The 22,196-nt window shown below is 41.9% G+C and overlaps 1 protein-coding gene across 8 annotated transcripts in view; it reads right to left on the reverse strand.

Moving 5' to 3' along the window:
• Positions 1-531: 531 nt before the first annotated feature.
• Positions 532-22,196, reverse strand: part of LOC144113530 (uncharacterized) — a 59,897-nt gene continuing 38,232 nt past the window's right edge. For 3 of the 8 annotated variants that reach the window (XM_077646651.1, XM_077646648.1, XM_077646649.1), the window contains 6 exons: positions 21,184-21,434; positions 17,906-18,099; positions 17,128-17,239; positions 13,483-13,761; positions 5,786-5,929; positions 532-2,703 (listed from right to left, as the gene is read on the reverse strand). In XM_077646651.1, coding sequence (XP_077502777.1) covers positions 2,623-2,703; positions 5,786-5,929; positions 13,483-13,761; positions 17,128-17,239; positions 17,906-18,099; positions 21,184-21,434 — 1,061 coding nt within the window. In that variant the 3' untranslated portion in view covers positions 532-2,622. The remainder of the gene's footprint in view (positions 2,704-5,785; positions 5,930-13,482; positions 13,762-17,127; positions 17,240-17,905; positions 18,100-21,183; positions 21,435-22,196) is intronic. The other 5 variants (XM_077646647.1, XM_077646646.1, XM_077646645.1 and 2 more) reach the window with 2 other exon arrangements.

A 22,196-nucleotide genomic window follows, 5' to 3' on the forward strand; every position in this document is an offset into this window, starting at 1 on the left:
GTGCATAATTTTATCATCTACATTTTCCTTGTCGCCTGCAGCTTAGAAACCCATTTTCTCGATTGCATTAAATGAGGACCTAATTAAAGCAGCTGCCGCGGAAAACAACACAGAGGCGCGCATGCGTACCCAAACTCCGCCCGCTTTATGCGCCCGGCCTCTTCGTTGCTGCTTCCCATCCATCAACAGTTGCTCAAGCAGATGGAAAGCAGCTACAAGGCGTTTAGGATTTTCTGGGCATGTGAATGATCGCGAGAGGTACAAAGCCTCAAAAATTGCAGAGAAGCATGCTGCCCTTAGTAGAAGTAAAAAAATAAATGTAAGTTACTATGTTTCTCGGCTGGTACGTTTATTTTTTTTTTTTACGCGGTCCCGTAAAAGCATAACAGCACATCCAACAAGGGATTACTCTATAAATATGAGTGACAAGCACAATCCTTCCCATTTTTCAAAATTGTTTTCTTCTGGATGCATAATAGCTATAAGACATATTTAACTTTAAAGCAGAAATAACAGAACAATTGCTTTGTATGAGCTGGCCATTTCCTTCCATATTGGAGCTACCTGTGCTTAATGGGCGATTTGCGATTATACGACGATTTCGCGTGGTGACCTAGCTCAGCACCATAGCATTCATTACTTGTGAGCATGAATTTTTATGGTAGAAAATTCTTTGTGCATTTCTTGTGTTAAAAAACTTGGTTCATCTACACAGCTATGAAAGCAAAATGTGCAACAGTTAATATGTTATAAGTCAACATTTAATACTTTATTATCAAGAACATGGTACACCATAAACTGAAATTGATTTTATTGACTAGAGCACTCTTCAAAGAACCTTTGCCATTCATACTTTGCCAAGCAAAGAATAAATAAAACACACAAGGCACACACACACGCACACACACATGAATAGGTTAAGATAAGATTTTAAACAAAAGCACTCTACGGCTACTACACTTAATGGTGCATCTCATCAACTTGGCAGAAATAGTGTTGTTGAATGCACTCAGTTTTGCACACACTTTCACACACAGAAGGCTGGAAAGTGAAACTGGGCTGCAGTCTAATGGAAGATTCACTGTGTTTTACAAACAAAACTTGGGAGCCAAGTCACTTCAGGCTCAGTCAACAAAAACAAATTAGAGATGTCAAACAGCCAGAGTACCAGCTTAGCACAGTGGAACAGTGCAACACACAAACAAGTAGTAGTGTCTCCCTTCTTCTGTTGTCTTATAAGTTTGCACTGTTCTACTATGCATTTAAGCCAACTTGCCCAGCTGCAGACCTTGTTAGCTGCTTAGCGCCAGCTAAGCTTGGTGTGAAATGGCAAGATCCATGAAACGCAGTGAGAAGCATTCATTGCGCAACAAAAAAAACTGAAAGAAAACAGAGCATGTATGTTTCGACTCTAGTGTGTCTAAGACCAAGGCAGCGAAACGACACTGACCAGTGGAAGTTGCTGCATCTAAGTCCATGTTGACATGCCACTGCAAGAAACCAATCTCAGCAGCCAGCACTCTGCCATTTTAGGTGACAACTTTCAATGGGCTTGCACTCACAAAAAAAAAAAAAATTGCAACCTGACAATTTAGACCATAGCTTCTCAACCCACCACAACGAGTAGACATACATCACATCCCTTCGAAGGCTGTATGCACATAGGGGAAACTACACTGACCAGTGGAAGTTGTTGCATCTAAGTCCATGTTGACATGCCACTGCAAGAAACCAATCTCAGCAGCCAGCACTCTGCCATTTTAGGTGACAACTTTCAATGGGCTTGCACTCACAAAAAAAAATAAAAAATTGCAACCTGACAATTTAGACCACAGCTTCTCAACCCACCACAACAAGTGAGTAGACATACATCACATCCCTTCGAAGGCTGTATGCACATAGGAAACCTCCCAGTGTCAACACTCGTGACTTTGCACCTGTGGCAAAGCTCTTGGTTACCAGTGCTGACACTACATGTTTAACCCAAAAGTGGACAAACAGTGTGGAATGCTAGCTCCTTTTTTTTTAAGTTTACTGACACATTACATTTTCTTAATTTTTTTCTGGGAGGTGTCTTGTAGACAAAAACATTTTAGTGATTAAAATAAAATAAATTAGCTCTTGAGGCCAAAAACAAGCACTGTAGCATGACTTAGGCAAGCACTCTTGAGATGCACTTTTCTCAGTCTTGACAATAACAAGGAAGTTGTGCTTAAACAGCTGGCCATGCTGGCGTTAGCCAGGCTGTGGTGCTGGTAAGTGACTGCACCTAAAACGCCTGTATGTTTCCACATCTTTCAGACATTACAACAGAGCAAAATACATGCCTGAAAATTACTGAAGCATTAAGAACCTTTTGTAGGCCACATACATAATCTTAGGTGCTTCTCCGTAGATGTATGTTGACAGCAGTCTTGTGACCTTTGCTTCCATTTCGTATGACACACACAGAATTGCTACTTCATCGAGCACAGCACACTGGCTTCGACTTGAAATACTTTTCTGGAAAAATTTCAAAAGCTAAAGGATTTGTGTTTCTATCATTCACTGATACACACTAAATATTTCGACTCCATCTCACTTGCTACACAAATATCATGAATTTCACTGCTTAGAGGCTAATCAATGGCAATAATTGCACTTGGGATGGCACTTTACTCCATTCACTCCACACTTGCAGCCAGCAGAAGTGTCTCCTTTGCCCTGGGAAAAACAGGAAGAAATAAAGTCTCCGAGGAAGCATAATCAAACACAATCCCTGATAACTGATTAGTTAGTACATGTTCATTTTGTAGTGGTTTTATAGTCTACAGTACAATTCCTTCTGGCTCCAGAAGAATGAATGCATGGCACAACATTGTTTTTTTTTTATAGAGTATAATTCATAACTATAAGAATACCATAGTCATGGCAATCAATATGATCACAAAGATGATCAAAGAGATGCCACCCCATGTAATGCAACTCTTGTACAGAGTTGCAATTTCAATGTTATGTATGGAGGACAATTACAGCTCCTGGCAAAGACTTTACTGGACATTAAAGCCTGTGCACATACCTTGGCTTACCCCCATCACTGTAACAACCGAAAATTAAAAATCTTATCGCATTCTTACTGCAAGTCTAAAACCTGACTTTCCTCAACCAAAATTTGTTTCCTGGAAAGCAGCTCCAGAAATGAGAAATGACCAACGGGAATTACTGCCACACATTTTCGACCTTAATGTTTCCAATGACACACCTATGCCTAAGCCATCGCAGTGGTTCGGTGGTTATGGTGCTCGGCCGCTGACCTGAAGGGCACAAGTTCGATTATGGCTGCAGTGGTCACATTTTGATGGAGGAAAAATGCTAGAGGCTCGCATACAGTGCGATGTCAGCGCAAGAACTCCACGTGGTCGAAATTTCCGGAGCCCCCACAACGGCGTCCCTCATAGCCTGGGCCGCTTTGGGACACTAAACCCCATAAACCCATAAACACCTATGCCTACAGCAGCCTTTTTTAATATAGTTTTTGTGGCACTAACATTTTCTGACATTTCAATACCTGTATAAGGCGATAATGTTTCCATCTGATGAATGGTACCCACCAGAGTTGTGACAAAGTAATGAAGTACCAATCAACTGTTGAAATAGCAGCTAAAGTACCTCTACATTAGCTGCAAATTTTCATCCTGTGTATTTGCAGCATACCTTGGCAAAATCACGAGTGCTCACTCAGGCTCAGTCACAAAGTTTGGTCAACCAAGGGGCTTACTAAAACTCACGACTCACACAGGGCTGGGCTCACTCAAACTCTACTTAGGCTCACAAATCATTTGGACTCACTCCAACTCATGGCTCATCCAGGGTCAGCCACTCATTACAACTCACGACTCATTTTGCCTCACTCACTCATTTCGACTGATGACTCATATGGGCAGTGATTGAGCCGATGGCAGGCAACGGGTGGCACTCGCACCACAAAATTTTCCAAACCACATAGGAGGACGCTGCCTGAATTCTTTGTTTTGTTTTTATGAGGAGGCAATGCCCCATAAACAAAGCATCCCTATTAGAATTTGACTCCCCCTCCCCACCTTCTCCTTGCCACACCATTATAAATATCCTGGCGCTGTCCCTGCATATCCATGGACTCACTCATTTTGACTCGCGACTGATTTGGGCTCACTCATTCATCTCAATTCAGGACTCATTTAGGCTCACTCACTCGTTGCAACTTAAGGCACATATGGGCTCCCTGAAGCGCCAAAGTGGCACGTTTCTGAGCCGACCGAAACGCCCAACAAGGGACCACCACCCTTCTGCGCAGCAACAGAGTGGAACTTGGTCAGTTCCTAACACATCTCTACGTGGCTCATTACCACACACGCACTCGTGCAAACTAGCCAGGAGGAAGAAAAAAAATGGCTACTTCTTTCTTTCACAGAATCGTCTTCTCTGGTCTCCCACAGACACAGCCAAGTCTTCTCGCCCTCAAGCGTCCTTGGTTGCGGCAGTAAATCTTTCCTCGCGACTAAGATCATGATTTGAATGTGAGTCCGGACTCACTCACGGCTCAGATCATGATCAGAATGCGAGTCTGGACTCGCTCACAACTCAGACCATGGTCTGAATATGAGCCCGAGTGAGTCTAATCATGAGTGAGTCTGCCAACCTATGATTTGTAGGAGTCAGGTTTTTATGGTCACCTACTAATCAAACTTCTATTTGCCCTATTTGCATTGTGCCTGTAAAATGCCAGTTAGTTGTAACACTTTATTTGCAAGGAAAAAAAACTTCCTGCAAGTGGCAACAACTAAGCCATGTTTGCTAATAAGTCTTTGCCCCCATCAGTGTTAATGAAAAAGTCCCTGAAATTGCCCCCCAAAATGTGAGTGAAATGTAAATGAAAACTGGTTAGAGACACATGCAGATTTTAGTTTTGGAAATTATTTCCTATTCACAACTGGCAGATGTTGGCAACAAGCATGTGCAGTTTTCAGCAAAGATGATGTAGTACTTTAAGGAAACTCTTCTCACTTAACCCGAAAAATATTCGTGTGAATCAACACCAGTTCATTTCTATTCATGTCTTCCACACAACACTGTATTTTACATAAGTATAAAATAACAAACAACCATAATTCACACTTTTGCTAACCCACACTTCAAGCCATGCCAAATAGGTACTTACCAAAATACTTAAGTGTCATCTATTTTGCAGACTTTTCCCCAAAAGCTGTCATACTAACAAGGCTATCTAGACCAGGCAATAAGAATATAAAATAGCAAGAGAAAACTATGACAGCTGGGCCATATCAAGTTAAAAGATAGGTTTAGCACCTTTGACTTCCAGCCATTCAGTTATTGCCTTGGTCCAGTTTGTTCGGTGTAATTTTACAGCATCGTGCACAAAGAAAGTTGCTTATACTTGGAACTAAAATATTACAAGATGAGCACTAATCACGACAAATATCATTCAAGGTAGAGGAATATGGACACCAGTAAAATGAATGGCGTCTCGTGTATCATTTGCAGCATGACCAAACTTTTGGTGCACACTGGCACACTGCAAATGCAATATGGCACAATGCAATGACCTGAGAGCATTGCCTTTTGGCACAAGCTTCAAAGAACATTAGTTGGTTGCTGCAGGTAACATATAAATCAGCTGCGTGTCCAGCTGGCAAGCATAGCACTCTTCAGGACAGAAGATAAGTGAACCATACATTCTGAACAATACAAACCAAAGCAGACAAGTAAAATCAGACACATCACAAAGGAGGGCAAAAAGCACACAAACCTGGGGTCCCCAACGAGGGCCCTTGGTAACCCAGCAGATTTCTGTCTGGCACACAGAGCACTTGAGCCAATCACAACCCCATTTCTTCATGACAATTACTCGGCACTGTGGGCAGTGCATTGCTTGGCCCTCTTTCACCATATTCTGGAAGAAAATACACCAAAAGCTTAACTTTTCCATGTGCAATTTCTGGCTGTAGCCCCGTACCTTAATACAAATTGGTACTCCTTGATGAGACGTTAAAGTGAATATGGATTATGGTTTTATATTGCAGAATAAAGTGTATGAAACCTTATCAGCTCATTCAGCTATATTGTCGAGCTTTCATAATTATTAAACAAATATACATATTAAACCATGACACCACTGACACTGACACAGACTGCTTGCATGTCATAATAATGAGATAACAACCATTTTATTCATATTGGCTTGAGTGTTTGTCTTAGCCAATGGCTCATTCCATTAGCAAAGTGAGCCAAACGGTGCCAAAAGATGAAACACGAAGAATGCAAACACACAGAATGAGCACTGACTATCAAAAACAGGCTTTAATCAGCTGAAGAAAGAGTACACACAAGATTAGTAAAACACAGTTACTGAGTGCCATCCAAAAACTCGTTGGCTGGACAGAGCGATTCTTGGCTTACACACTGACGAAATTGGCAACTCTTGGTGGCAGCAGCAGCAAGTAAGTGGTGTATCTCAAGAGCTCCATTTTCATCACTGCTAACTGCTACACTGACTGCATAACTGAGATTGTGGGAGTAAACTGTTACCACCTGTGCAAAGAATGGAGCAGCTCAACCCTACTTCACATCACACCCAACGTGACTACCGTAATATCCCGAGTCATCGCCCGCTCCTCCGCCACCTGAAAGTTATAGAAAAAGTGGGGTCGGCCATGTCTCAGGCGACCAAAAAAAACTGAAAAGCTAGAAAATATGTACTTTTTTTCTTTGCATCTAGCGTGGTTTGCCAAGAGATACACTCAACTTTATTCACGGGATGTTATCCTGCTCGCAAGGCTCATAAAAAATGTTTTTCTGTCCGCAAAACCCACTGTTTGCGTCGAGCAAGGGCAGCTCCAGAAAAGTACAAATCGAAGCCACGACTGCGATCAGCCTGTGCCCAAAAGCGATTGCAGTACAAAAACAAAATGAAAAGAAAAATTTCGACCAAAAATAAAAAAAGAATAAGCAACTGGGCAAAAGCCAAGAGAGAAAGGCATCCCAGTTACAAGCTAGCAAAGTGATGAGCATGTTGAGGCACGAACATCTTTTGACCTTGGGGTCGCAAAAATTCTGGAGGACGCGTGAACAAAACAGCTTCTTTCTGTTTCCTCTTTCGTTGTTTTCCTTTGAGCTCACAGCGTTTGGGAGGGTATTTTTCGCAAATTGAGAGGCCCACAATTTACACTTTCTAGGGATGGGAGATGACTCTGGTTTTGACACAATCGATATTTGCCTCAAGGAGGGGCGTGCAATGACTAGGGGATGAGCGATGACTCAGGATATTATGGTAAGCTGCATGAACTGGCCACCAGGACCAAATGACCACAAATTGCTCAATATAACTAAAAAAAAATCAGACACAGAATGAACTTGACATTTTAATGAGCTGCTGCACACTGTTAGGTCAGGTGCTTCCTTTACTAAAAATGCAAAATGGCTCATGAACTTTTCAAGAAGTTTGTTATTACGTATGATACAAGTACCCCTCAAGTATTCCCAGTGCCTGACCTCCACAAACTGTGCTTCCTAAGCATCACAAGATAGCCATTAATGCTGGCATTGACTATTTCAACACACTTTCTCTTCTGACACCAAAGCAAAAGGCACGTAGTGCTTGGGTATTGAACGAAACAATGAAACAGTGCTGAAAAACAGGATGAGAGAAAAGAAGAGATAGACACAAGCACTGGCAAGCACCGACATAGAAAATCATTCACGCCGAAATAAGAGTTCTTTATTTCGGAAACTGCAAAGACTGTGAGGCGCTTTTGAACCAGACCACCATCATGGCTAAATATAAAGATCAGACCTCACGCCTAACATCAGAGTCTTTTCACATACATGAACTAGGTGACACACATCAGCCAACCGTCGGCGGCTGACACGTGATGGTATTGATAGCTCCCAGATGTATGTCACGTTCTTGATTGTGCCGCATTTGTTTCCCTTCTGTGCTTTGGCTTGCCCTGCTGCTATATATTGCCACCGTTTTTTTCAATAAACTACATGGTTGCTAGCAGCACTTGTGTCTGTCTCTGCTTTTCTCTTGTCCCGTTTATCAGCGCTGTTTCGTCGTTTCATTCAACATGAACCAACCAGCCAGACTTAGGCCACTTATTAAGATCCACATGTGTATTACAGGGCTGGGCAGTTCTACGCATAAGAACTATGGAAAAGAAATGTCATGCTTTCTTCTTCCATGTTATTTAAACAGTACTGTGTAAAATAATTTTCTCTGTACAAGTTCTAAAATTTTTCTTTCTTTTTTTGTGCTTTTACGCACCTGGCCTCTCTACTATGCAAGTATACGCAGTCTGTATGACTCTATGCATTGCATGGCTCTTGCTGTGTCAGCCTATGCTAAGTATATGAGGCTGTGGACTCTGTCAAGCCATTTGTATGACATTTAGTCTATAGCCCTTAGTATCTATGCGCTCGATGTTGATAATAAAGAAGAATATAAAATATTTAAAGGCTTAATGATGCCGTAGGTATCGGCAGTCTCACATGTGCACCAATCAAGGGGCTTAAAACGAATATCATGTTTTTGAACTGTGCCACGCAGTCACATTTGCGCATGTGGGAAAACTGGCAAGTACAAAAACTAAGGACCACTCTTCTACATATAGTCATGACCAGTGGCCAGACAGGCTGTGTTTAAACACGCACCTCAAAGAGCATGATTATGCACAGAAATGTGGTTCTTCCAACTTGTCTTCCTTCTGCTGTGCACTGTTTTTACATATGTACAAAGGTGGCTGCATGGTACAGTTAAAGAACACGACCGCCCTTCTTAGCCGCCGTAACCAGTGCACATGTGATACTACTGAAACCTAACACACCATGCTTTGTCACAGTGTGAAAGTCAGGCAAAAATCACACTTTCAAATAAGGAAGTTTTGTACTTGGATGGCATGAAGCAACTATTTTCCACCTCACATGTATATATATGTTTCTCTAGATGATTAAATGTCCTGATGATAGTCAGTGCCGTTTCTGTGTGTTCCTGTTCTTAATGTTTTGCCTTCATGTGCTGTTTAACCAGTGTGAATTTGCACCCCACTAATTCTGCAACAATGAATAGCGGCCAAAAGTTAGCCATCATGGTTCCCATAATAATGTCACAGATGATGTTACCAGCCACACTGAAAGTGCAGAGAAATTAAAGTGGCCTCAGTGTGTGCACTTTTCATTTAAATTAATGCATTGAAGCATACATCAAATACAGTGAATTTTCTAGAGACCCTGTATCCCAACTCCTAAAGCAAGCTGATCAAACACAAAATTGTCTTCACTGCACTTTTTTAAGCATGAAATCTGCTAAATTGGAGCACTCGCAGCAGTTCCATCAACTGTGCCTAGGCCCTTAACTTTCTGTGGCAGAAAATTGTAAATTTTCCGAGTTGAGAACGATGAATCTGTAATATTTCGCAGGGGACATCAAATAATGCTTCAAAATACACCTCACATTATATTCGGATCCATGACGTAAATATAGCGTGAAGTTTTTTTTCTCTCCGAGATGCAGGAGGTAGCTAAACCAACCTTCGCAACCAGGCTTGTAAACCACTATAAGAAACCAGCTTTTCAATGACCTTGGGGCAAAGCTGCAGCTTGCAAGTACGAAGGAGAAGGTGACTATGGGCGCGATAAGAATGCGGTATGGGCCGTTGACAATGAGAAGGCACATAAAGTTATGCGGAGTAAGGAGAGGAAAGAAGTAACAACGAGCACTGGAATGGGCAGCTAAGTAGCAGCAGCAAGGCGGTGACAGTTGCTCCTGCCCCGTGCGAGGCTGCGTGCATTAGTGTATTAGAGGCTTTACTTCACTCGGTTGTTGTGCACGCATCTGAAGTGCTGCCTCTTAAATAACGCCAACACATACATTGCCTGAACAATTTGAGATTGCGTTATAATCGCAATACTGCTTTTAAGGGCACTGAGGACAACGCTATCTAGTTTTTTTTGTTAGTAACATCCGATAGTTTGGAATTTTGTGGCTTTGTTGCCGCTTGTCCGGCAGCGAAAAGTGCATTTATTGCTAAGAGATTTAGATTCGAAGTTGAAAAACTTTTTCCCGTCACTACGATTCAAACTCGGGACTCTCTGATGACTAAAGAGTAAAGCGGCGGAAACGGAAACGAGGACTCCATGATTGCTGGCGTGCACTCCCAACCAGCAGCAGCCGAAACGTAAACTACTGCCGGTAGGATAGTGAAAGCCTCTAGCTATCAGCCGTCGTTGCTTCATTTCCATTTGCACCAACATTAAGATGGATTCCGTTTCCAATTCCGACAACAAAGTTCTCGCAAAGAACTGCGCCCTGCATTCAGTGACATCAACCCTACACAGTGTGCGATGCTTTTGAGGGCTGAGGCGTCGACTCTGGCAAGAAAGTCCTAGCGCCGAGGAGTCGACAGCATTGCTTTCACTGCAGAGCCACCATCACGACTGATGTACTGGTAGGTACATCATGTACTGAGCGACTGGTAGGTGTGGGCGTATTTAAATTCTGTAATAATGGTCCTTGAAGGGCTGGTTATGCAGCCCAGCATCTTGGTACGTTGACGATGCGAACACGCCGAGCGATGCGTTTGCTAACATGAAGGCACATTGAACATTGGCTATACACAGCTCTTTTTCCTTGTCGCAGTTGTGTGCCGTTGCACGAACTTCATCCGAGGAGCATTTAGAGAGGCACTTGGAGGTCCTCTGCTGCTCTTCCCTAGTAAATCGAGGTGCATAACGAAACCATGCGGGCACACAGAACGCATAGCCGCGAAGCACCCCAAAACATACCGGAACTCAGCTGGCCGCCTGTTGCGCCGCTAATTGCAGGTTTTCTTTGACATCCAACATTCAGGTTGTCTTTCTCCCATATTCCTCGTGTGAAAAAAGTGCACTAGTGGTTTCAAAACAAAGCTTATATACTTGACTATCGATCAAACACGTAACCTTCATGCACCTTTGTCAGCCTCAGAGATCTGTGGTTGCTTTTCTCCTATTCCCTCATCACGCTTGTATTTGTGAGATTGGCCTGTGGCGGCAATACCTGTATTTTAATTCTTGCTCTTTTCTACTTTAAAAGAGCTTTGTTTTCAGAAAAAGTGGTGTTTTTATGTTTAGGAGCTTGGTATTTTCTATCGATACAAACCAACTTCAATTTCTCCTCAGTGCCCCTTTAAAATTCGCTTGATGCCTCAAACCCCTGCTCGCATTATGTTCATGCAAATATAAATTATGTCGTTTTTCTGTAGTTCCTATTGATATTCGTATGTAACAACTATATAATAAACAAAAAGAAAATGTGGCTGCTAACACAACTGCGTGAAAAATGCCTAAAGCCGCGATTATTTGCTGAACTGCGGGAAACTAGGGGCCTTAGATATGCCTCGGTGAAAAACACGCCCAGTTGTGAGACAAGAAGCATGTGGAGTAGCAGAGACAAGCAAAAAGGGGGTGTAAAAGACCGGGAAAAGTTTGCCTGCACAAGATGGTGCAGTGCTCTTTTTCAGTGTCAAAGAAAAGTGACCGTCGAGGTCTTTCTAAGTTTTTTTCCCTTTCTCCGTAGTGCTTACTCTAGAAACGTGTACCTCCCCAAACTGTCCAATCAACCAATGTTATCAAAGCTGTACAACTGAGTGGGTTCTTCAGGGCATTTTTAACCGCCATCAGAGAGTAAAGTTACACATTTGCACAAATAAAAGTTGAGCTATATGCTTAGCTTCTTTGATTTTTAAACACGCACAAAAAAAGAAGAGATACCACCATACCCTATAGTCTATGACTCGCATAAGGGTTGTTTCAAGCTCCACATTTTAAAATACGGAGCATAGCTGCACCCATGCAGACATAATGTCTGTAAAATACAGCCATGTGTTGTCTATGATGTACAGTCTCTGCCAAAAGTAACCAGGCTGCATGGTTCTGCTTCTCATTCGAATAGTGGAGCCCTTACAGCTTCTCTAAAGATCAAAAAGTTCTTGGAAGGTGAGGACAAGGGTTCTCCTTACCATACAGGGATTTAGAGCTTTAGGGCTGGCATAATATACGACTTCAACATACTTCAATATACGACTTCAATATACGACTAAGAAGCAAACCACGCAGCCTGATAACTTTTGGAAAACTGTACAAGCACATCGAAGCCAGGCTCCACCTGCAAAGATGCAGACATCAGTGATAACCAAGGGAATAACTGATAATGAAATAAAGGTGTTTTGGACCACCACACAAGCTTGGAAGAGCATAAATTTTTCAATGCAAATAAATATTCTTTTTTTTTCTTTAGTGCAAAAGCTCTCATACGCTCACCAACAGTGACCAAGAATCCTGTCACCATACATACATTTACCTTCACTGTACATACGTACATACGATCTTGTGCCATTGCCTAGCAGCCAGAGTTATTACCTGAATTTAACCCAGTTACTCGGGTAAGCTCAGGCAGTAACTCGAGTAAGCTCGGGTAATTTCAAAGGAACGTCGCGTCAGCTGCGTAAGAGGTTGCTCGGGAAGAGCGACAAGGATCTCGCAATTCCTATATTGGTGGCTGAGATAGAAACAGCCACGTACAAGTGCAGTAGCACATTGCTTAACCACTGCGCCACTGAGCTGACAGTGATATGAAGACTCACCGCCATCTATACATCACACAGGTGCTGGCTGTGCGATTACGTGAGTGCAAGTGATAAGGAGTGTGTCTGCTTGTCGCTATCAGCAAGCGCCACAAGGGGAGCATACCGATGGCCTAAATCACACAGCCAGCTGCTGCGTCGCTGCCCTGTCACCTTTTAAGCGGCAGCACACCAGGCTAAATGATCCGTTCATTCCTACACAGAACGTTTTAGTGCACTACAATTGCGGCGCACAAGCAGACATGTCACGTGGTATTTTTCTGCATTTCATGGGCATCTGTAGAGAGTGAAAAAAAGCCAATACGTAATAGATGGAAAGTCAGAAACTGTTCAATGGGACGTTTCGTGGGCATTTCTACAACTTTCTCATTGGACCTTTTTGCCTATCTTCGCTACTTGTGAAGTTGGTTAATTAATCTCTAATAATTATGCAATTAAGCCCAATACAAAAATAGTGTGAGTTGCTCCATACAACAGCCAGCCAGCAACAACCATTTGGTCGCGTCGTCTTAGAGTACCGCCGCATATTTTCAAACGCTGGCTAAAGTTAGCTGGGACACCCTGCATATGGGCATTAACCCACTAAAGATATCTCATCATGCCCTTAAGGCGGAGCTTAAGTGTACCCTCCAATTGAAGAATGAACACCTGCTTTTGCAAGTCTACTCAGTTTAACTATATATCAAACCCTTACCAATTTTTTCGCTGCTTATGAGTGACACCTGAAATATTTACGCTAAGATTTAATAGCAAAACTGCTGCCATATAAAAATTTGTGCAGTATTTCTCTGTCTTTCATTTGTAAGGTGAGGAATATGGCACTCACATCAAGATATTCTTTGGTCTGCTTTGCCTCTTGGCCATTAGGGGCATTAAAATCCAACTCATCCTGGTACTGCAGGCAGTTTTTTCCCTCGTGGATGGCTCGGCAGGTGAGGCAGTTTGAGTGGCCACACACAGGGCACAGGAAGACGTTAACATTGTCCTCTAGCATGCACCATCCAGGACAGTCTGCAGTCTTGCAGTGGAAGCTGTTGGGTGCCTGGCTCTCAGCTGTTTTCACACTACGCGACAGGTGATGCTCATAGACCTCGGGGCTCACCAGCTGCAACAGAAACACCATATGCGCACTCCACTTCAGCTGGAGCTAGTACTACTGAGACATGCAAACCATATGCAACTAGGAAAAGAGGCTGTGCCTCCAGAAAGCTGTTCTCTGATTTCACTGGCTAAATGCACCAACCCTCCATGCTGCCTGTACTGCAGAAATAATTGCATGCTTACGCTGATGCCATGGATGCATGCCTTACACAAAGATGGCCCTTCAGATGATGGGCCATCTCAGTTAAGAATCGAAAGGTACGATATAGTTCTTTTAAAACTAAAAGAAATAGTTACTTGTAAACCAATCGTCATTTAATGCTAGCAGAATCCTCAGGGCCGCACTTTTCCAGCCAAAACTGCAAGCATGTGAACAGCAGCACTAAGAAAAAACAAAAGAAATGATAAATGCTTTATGGTAGATGAAGAAGCATGAAAATGTAACACCAGTGCTAAAAAAGTGCGAGAAAGCAGTGCATGGGGTGGAGAGTGAAGCAGGAGGCACAGAATCTCACACAGACCTTTTGTAAAGGGTAGAATTAAATTTCGATGGTTTTACTGCCCCTTTCTGAGTGATGCAAAAAGATGCATGGGTCCTCAAAGTAATGTCTCATCAGAATGCATGAAGAGAGTGCACAGTATCAACTGGTGCACATGCTATGTCACTTATTGCGCATGCTCAGGAAAAAGCACAGCAGCAGTTGTCAAATGAGGCACCTTAAACAACTTATGAAGATCAGTCATGCCTCACACTGAAGTGAGCAAGTGAGTAGGACAGACCACACAAGAAAATGTGCATGCACAATGCACAGCTTTCAGCATTAGGTATTGAAATGACATGTACCACTGCTTCGCATTTCAGCCACTTCCAGATATTCATCAAGTACAAGTTTTAGAAATTCCAGAAATCCCTTCTCTTCTAAAGCAGCCATCAGCTCCTTTCATGTTAATGGTACATCCTGCAATGACTGACCATCCCTAGCAAAATTTACATGCACCCTAATAGTTGCAATTATTTTCCTTTATAAAGAGTGCAACAGGTTTTAAAGTGTCGACAAAGAACATTTCACCTAAAGCTTTGTGACTGAACTGTTGTTTTATGATACTACACAAGGAGCATTCCCTTGCAAGAATCTTCAAGAAGGTGAACTAGTACCCGATTTACATGTATCTGAACAATCAAACATTGCTCCCTGCTTTCAGTCAAGCCTCATGATGACACATGTTTCCTTTCTGTTTTGTTTTGCTATGAGAAAAGTCTGTACTCTAGTTTTGTGTCCTATACGTACGTCAGCATTACCCACTCCAACATTTTCTTGTGACCAACGGAAGTGCCTTTCAAGTATGACACAAAAACATTGCCTCTGAAGTCACTAGCTGCAAGCGAAAAAGGCTACACCATAAATGCAAGTCACACGCAACATTAGTTTGAGTTAACAGCTACCCTGCAATGTATAAAGCCATGTTATTTGGCCAAGATGGTAATGACCGCATGCTAAACTCATTCCAGACATTCAAAATGGGCAGATTCCTTTAGCAGCGCTTTAAAAGCATTCAAAAGGGGTTTTAGTTTTTCTCACCTTTTAAGATTTTTTTGATTATCAGAAAGCACTAAACATTACATATCCGAAACCTTTTTTGTCTACAAAGTATGCTTGCATTTATCATTCACCCTGAACTCCGCAAGCCCTAGTTATCCATTACATAGGGTAATACGGCACCAAATAGCCAATTTTCCATAAAATATTAAACTTTGCTTATCGTGGCCCATTTAGCTATCGACTTTTTGTTAAGCTGAACTTTTACGGAGATTGCCAGTCCCTACAGTTGTAAGAGTGACCAGGCGGCCCCTGTGTGGTTTGAATAAAGACCGTAAACATTCAAAAAGCAAAACTTAGAGGAGAAAGTCAGTCATAAACTGAAGAAAACATCAGCTGAAAAATTTCTTAGCATACCCCAAGCAGAGATGCAAAATCAAACAAAAAAGCGGGCTAACCCTACCATTGACTTCAAGACGTATTTGGCTGAAGTGATCAGATTCAATCAGAACAGCTCCTTCAGGATCTAATAATATATTACCTATGAGCAGATATATTTCACATTTTCAAATTTCTGCAAGGAGCATGCCAAGAAGCCACAGGAAAAATTCAAACCTTCTCAAGTGATTAATTATGCAATTTCAGCCAGATCCTCATATATGCATTTTGCAACTCAAAACTGCTTTCAAGGTGTCACTTATACTTCTTTTGATTAGTTCCTATCATATGAAGTCATTATATAAACAAATCAGCAGATTTTAAGCACCTTAAGCCACTCATGCTTGCAAAACAAGCTAATAAAAACACACACTCAACTGCACCCGTATCAGAGATACCATAAAACATGAAAGTGTCCATTTTAGAAATGATTTACGGCGTTGATTTTGCTCACCCAACTTTGTGTGTTTCAACATGATTTTTTGGCCCTCAGTACATTTTACTGCATGCCCATTAGAGGACTGTGCTTAGTAATATGCGGAATTTGTTCACATTAGGTTGCGTATACATCTTTGTGAAGGTAAGGCCTGAAGGGGATGGAAAGAGAATTCTTGCTGCTGCAAGAACCCTGTTACTGCCTTTTTGAAGGCATTGTCACCCAAAATTGTTGCCCACACAGAAATTTCTTCATATTACAAAAGGTCTAGTAATCACTGGGAGCCCGGTCTGGACTGTAGAGCATGAAACCACATTTCTTGACAGCAGCTAGTGATTTGTGCAACTTGTGAGCTTGAACATTGTCTTGAAGCAGCAACACACCTACCAACAACTCCCCATACCATTTCTCTTTGATTGCCTCACATAATTTCTTTCTTATTGAAGCACTGATGTCTCTAGTAATTGTTGCTTTGCGTGGAATTAATACTGGTAAGAAAACATTTTCTGCATTAAAAAAAATTGTTCCCATGATCTTTGGAGCTGGTGATGCTTCGTGCTTTCATTGCATGGACCCTTGTTTGGTCTCCGGATCATGGCAGTACACCCACATTTCATCACTCATAATAACTTGAGAACAGAAGCGTCCTGGATTCTCTTAAAGCTTGTTTAAATTCTCTTGTAACTAGCTGCTGACATGTTTTTTGCTCAGGCATCAACATTCATGACACCCTCCAGAACTGACCACTGACATCATCAAAACAACATGAATGATACTGAAAACCATGTCAACTGAAATGCCTAATTCATGAACTATAACACCCAGTGATCTTCTATGGAATACTGCAATCCACATACCACTGTCAATAACAAACAGTCAGAGGGAATAGATACTTATGGCTGAATGCTAGCGCCCAGCAGCCAGTAAAGCCAGTAAAGTACAGCCATGGTGCACTCACCGCCCTGATTTCTCGTTCCTGCAAATGACTACTGCATGAGTACTCATCATTCCTAAAGGGGCACTTCACCATGGCCTCTTCAGCGTAACGAACAGAGTTTGATAGACAATCTCTGAAAGGAAAAAAAGAAAGAGAGGCACCTAGGTGAACCCTAGTGTTACAAGCCATGCAAGCCAAGCAGACAGCCTAAAATAAATGGCAGTTTCAGTGTGAAGGAATAAATTCTAACTACACATTCAGTGCAGCTCTTCATGTTTCCCTGTATCTATAATAAGGGAGTAATTTACCCACTCGCAATTATCCAAGCGCAGCCATACGGCTACAAAGGAACGCTATACAGCTTTTGCACAAACTTCATAGTTGACGAAAAACTTGTCCTGGTCTGGGAATCGTACCCGGGACCAGCGCCTAGGTATCCAGGGCAGTTGCTCCACCAACTGAGCTATTCAGGAAGGCTTGCAGATGGCAGGGTGAGGCCAAATTTATCAACAACTCAAAGTGGGAATGCTGTTAGTTCAAAGTTTAGGGGAATCCTCCAAGGTGGAGTAGATTTGTAATAAGGCAGTAATTACTCATAAGCATCCACCCAAGCATAGCCATACTGCTACAAAGAAAAGCTAAAACAGCTTTTACAGAAGCTTTGCAGCTGAAAAAAAATTCATTCTGGTGTGGGAATTGAACCTGGAACCATTGCTGATGCAGGGCAGTTGCTTTATTTTTCTTTTTAAGTTTGATTATAGATAGGTAACTATGGCATCAGAAATAAAGCAAATGGTACCTGCAGAACATGTGCAAGCAGTCTCTTAACAAGACCCCCTGACCAGGCTCTACACCTAGAAAACAAACTGAGCACTCAAAAGCTTCCATGCTTGGCACCAAATCCTGTCCATCAAGTTCCACTAATCGCATGTAGTCTTGTGGCAGTAAGGGCTGTGGTGGTTGTTTTGGTACTTCAGCATTAGTTCCGTCCTGCTTTGGACAAAAGGGCAAAAGAAAAACAAAAAAAATTAATGCACAGTCATAAAAAGATCTAACAAACATCACGATACACGAGTACTTTTTCACACAATTATATCAGATTCACATACAAACAGCCAGAACCGTTGACAAAGCACTTGCATTCTAATTTTAGTGCTCGAAAAGAACATACCAATCAATTTTAAAAGACAAGCTCACGCAATGCTAGCTTGCTAGATTTACTACACAGAGCCCCACACAGTTTTTCACACATGTTGTCTTCTGGTTTGGTTTGGTTTGGTTTATGGGGGTTTAACATCCCAAAGCGACTCAGGCTATGAGAGGCGCCGTAGTGAAGGGCTCTAAAAATTTCGACCACCTGGGGTTCTTTAATGTGCACTGACATCGCACAGTACACGGGCCTCTAGAATTTCGTCTCCATCAAAATTCGACCGCCACAGCCAGGATCGAACCTGCGTCTTTCGGGTCAGCAGCCGAGCGCCGTAACCACTAAGCCACCGCGGCAGCTACACGTTGTCTTCCCCTTTTTTATTACATGTTTTTGTGTAAGAATTGACTTGTTTATCCTAGTACCCCATAATTCTTTTTTTCAATGCTGCACATTTGTGTTCAACCCTAAAGCTTCTGCGCAGAATTGTAGAAATGTTGCTGCCCTAAAGTGCCTTCTTGCAGAATGCCAGGCCCTAGTCAGGTTTTTGCAACACTTTGATTGTTCGTCCTCAGTTTTTGTAACTCATAAACCAAAGTAAGCAAAGCAAAAAAAAACTATAAGAATACAACAAAAAATAAATGAAAGCAAGGTCCCCGTTTCCATCATAAAGCACACAGTGCCACATTGAATTATTGTTAAAACTGCATAACCTAAATATTTTTGAGCTAATAAGCAAGTTGCAATAGTGAACCAGCATGAACAATGGCACCTTCAATAGTAGAAACAGTAAAAGCAGTACAACATTATTTCATTAACCCTTCATCATCATCCAAACACCCACACAAAAAAACATACTCTCTCTGAAACTTCATAAACAGTTAAAGACCCTTATGCTTTTACTGATAAATTGCTATGAAATGTCAAACTGCCTTTAGTAAGTACTGCTGAAAGCATGTTTCTCTAATTATGTGAAAGCTATCCCAAAGCTGCTAATTCTTGCAAGTTCACCCGAAATGCATCTATGGCTATCAACCTGAAGACTTAATTCACAGAAATTCAGGAACATTTGCTAGAAAATTTTCTCATTCAGTTGCAACCACATTGCTGATAAACAGTGCTTGCATTGGCCAATGTCTACCGGGTGCATATGTGCCTGCCAGCGGCCGCGTTTCTATGGAGGCGAAAACGCAAAGGCGCCCATGTGCTGTGCGACGTCAGTGCACGTGAACAATCCCCACGTGGCCGAAATTATTCTGGAGCCCTCCACTACGGCACCTTTTTCTCTATTTATTCTTTCACTCCTACCTTCCTCTCTTCCCTTACCACATGGTTCTGGTGTCCACCCAGATCCGTGCCATTTTCTTTCCTCAAAAACCAATTTTCAATTTTCATATACGCCTGCCTGCCTGCCTGCACACCTGCTTATGTGCGTGCACACACAAGCATACTAGACAAATGAGTTTCACTCTTTCGAGCACCAAGAATCAGAGAACAATTCCTATTTCCTAACTGCTATGCTTTAAATGTAATTTTTAATACTTCTTAGCAGCCTTCGTGAAAATAGCTGTACAAGAGAGATTCCATGGTCTACACAAATTTCACTACACAGCTCGAGACCTCTAACGGTAGTAAAAGAATAGACAATTTACTAACAGGAAGTCTAAAAAATAAGCGCTGGCACTAATAGCTTTAACATTGTCCATTACCAGTGGTACTTTCAATAACAAAGGTAACAGCTAACCAAAATCACACCATGTTTTAATTCACTACTAAATACCATGCAAAAGTAACAAAAACCCAGAAATAAACAGAATATAAAACTGAAGTGAAGCTGAGTTTGGAGCGGTTCTGACATTTTTTTCAGGGTTAACACTAAAGACAGGTGTCTTCTTTTTGCCTTCTTGGCACAGCATCTATATGTTTCATCTCCACAGGAGACACTTCAGAGAAAAATTCATACAGTGAGGAGGGAATGATAAACCTACATTTTTTATGTTCCTTTAACCCTTAATACGACAGCAGGACACATGTATCCCACTCGCTTCAAGTGCTAGCAAATGTAAAACGGTGCACCAACATACAATATTTTTTCGTGCTGAATACTACCAAACTATCAAACGAACCATTCAGTGTGCTTTTAACTTTCATTAATAGGCCTCCTTGGTGTTCTCTATGTTTTTACAAGTGCAGGTGCACAGTTTGACGAGACCCATCTAGGCAGGAAAAAAAGCATTTTGAAAAATTGTTGAGCTTTTGAGCCTTTCCCGCCAGGCAACTGCCTCATAATACTTTTTGAAGAAATTTTCAATTCTAATCCAAGTTGTCTTATTTGTCTATAAGACTATAGGTACATGCAAATACGTACCAAATTTGAAGTATTTTTATGAAGTCATTGGTGCAACTGTGTACCTCTTTTTTTCTACAAAATTAGTGGTCAAAACAGCTTGAAAGTGATTTCATTCAATTCCTAGAGACATCCTGAGTGCAATTTTACCATTTGTGCACATGTTGCACATGCACACAGCTTGTGCTTTATAAAGGGTTAGCCGTTTCTGTTCCTTTGATATTCCTTCATAGCTCACGATGTCTCTCTCTGTCCGTCCTGTGTGTCTGCACTATACTGTTTTCAAAATGCGTCACCACCTAGCCCAACATTCTACAGTTCTGCACTTTAACTATAGGCAGATCTTTCTTTTAACGCAATTCAAATATTCTGAAGGCATTAATTTGCTGTCACAAACAAAATGTTTTTCCACAGCCACAGAAGCTGCTATGTAAACAACACCACTATTAGAGAAATGTTCACAAATTGTTATCATGAGCACATTATAAAGAAAGTTCAAAAACTTAGCATGCCTGCTGAGACACGACCACTCAACAAATGTTAGAATTCATGAAATGCAAAAGGTACAAGGAATCAGAGCTACCTGGCCCTGCGGGAAGTCAACTTCAACAGGATCATTGTCGACTCCCAGTTGGTTATTTTCATTGGCGTGGATCTCAATGGGTTCAAGATCATGACGAAGAATGGGTTCGGCGTCAGGATCAGTGTCTACTGCAGTTCGGTGGCTTGCGTCTACGGTGGAGTGATCAATGGCATCAGCAAGTGCTGTGACACCACACATTGCACAAGTGTCTGGCTCAGTGTTATTGATGCCACACAGCTGGCAGGTCCACCCTGCAGAAAAAAAAAAACTTATTTAGGAAACTAAAACAAACAACTTTCAGAGATTAAGTTTTCACTTATGCACACAACTGCCACTGTGCGACGGATATTTCAAGCCTGACAGAGATCATGAAATAGTTTGATATATAGATAATTTGCTATAAAAAACACGGCACTATAGTTGGATACAACTTAAAGGTGCACTAAATAGGATTCTAAGCTCGTCTTTTTACCATGGGAACTCGATCTACACGCTCCAAGCAGTTCTTAGAAACTGAATTGTCCTGTGCGGCTGATTTCCCTACTAAATCAAATTAAACGTCCCAGCTCCCGCCTTTTTTTTTAACTCACCTATGAAAGTAGAAGTCAACCAACGCGTGAAGTGCCTCTGCCTCTGCCAACGCGCTCTGCCATCGGCGGAGTGATACATAAAGCAAAGAGTCCACGTGTATGTTTATTTCCGTGGGCCTAATTTGCAGCTATGTTGTCTGCGACTGAAACTATTTATTCGTTAAAACCTAAAAGACAAAATAAAACTGAAATCGACTGGCTGAAAGGTACTCCATGCGTTGGTTGACTCCTCCTACTTTCGTAGGCGAGTTCAAAAAAAGGCGGGAGCTGGGATGTTTAATTCGATTTAAAAAGGAAAGTGGTCGCAGAAGATAATAATTCAAAGTTTCTAAGAACGCTCAGAGCATGCAGATCAAGTTCCCATGGTAAAAAGACGTGCTCAGAATCCTCTTCAGTGTACCTTTAAGTCTGCAGTGAAGCTCT

The sequence above is a fragment of the Amblyomma americanum genome, chromosome 1 (genome assembly GCF_052857255.1).
Source record: "Amblyomma americanum isolate KBUSLIRL-KWMA chromosome 1, ASM5285725v1, whole genome shotgun sequence".
NCBI lineage: Eukaryota > Metazoa > Arthropoda > Arachnida > Ixodida > Ixodidae > Amblyomma > Amblyomma americanum.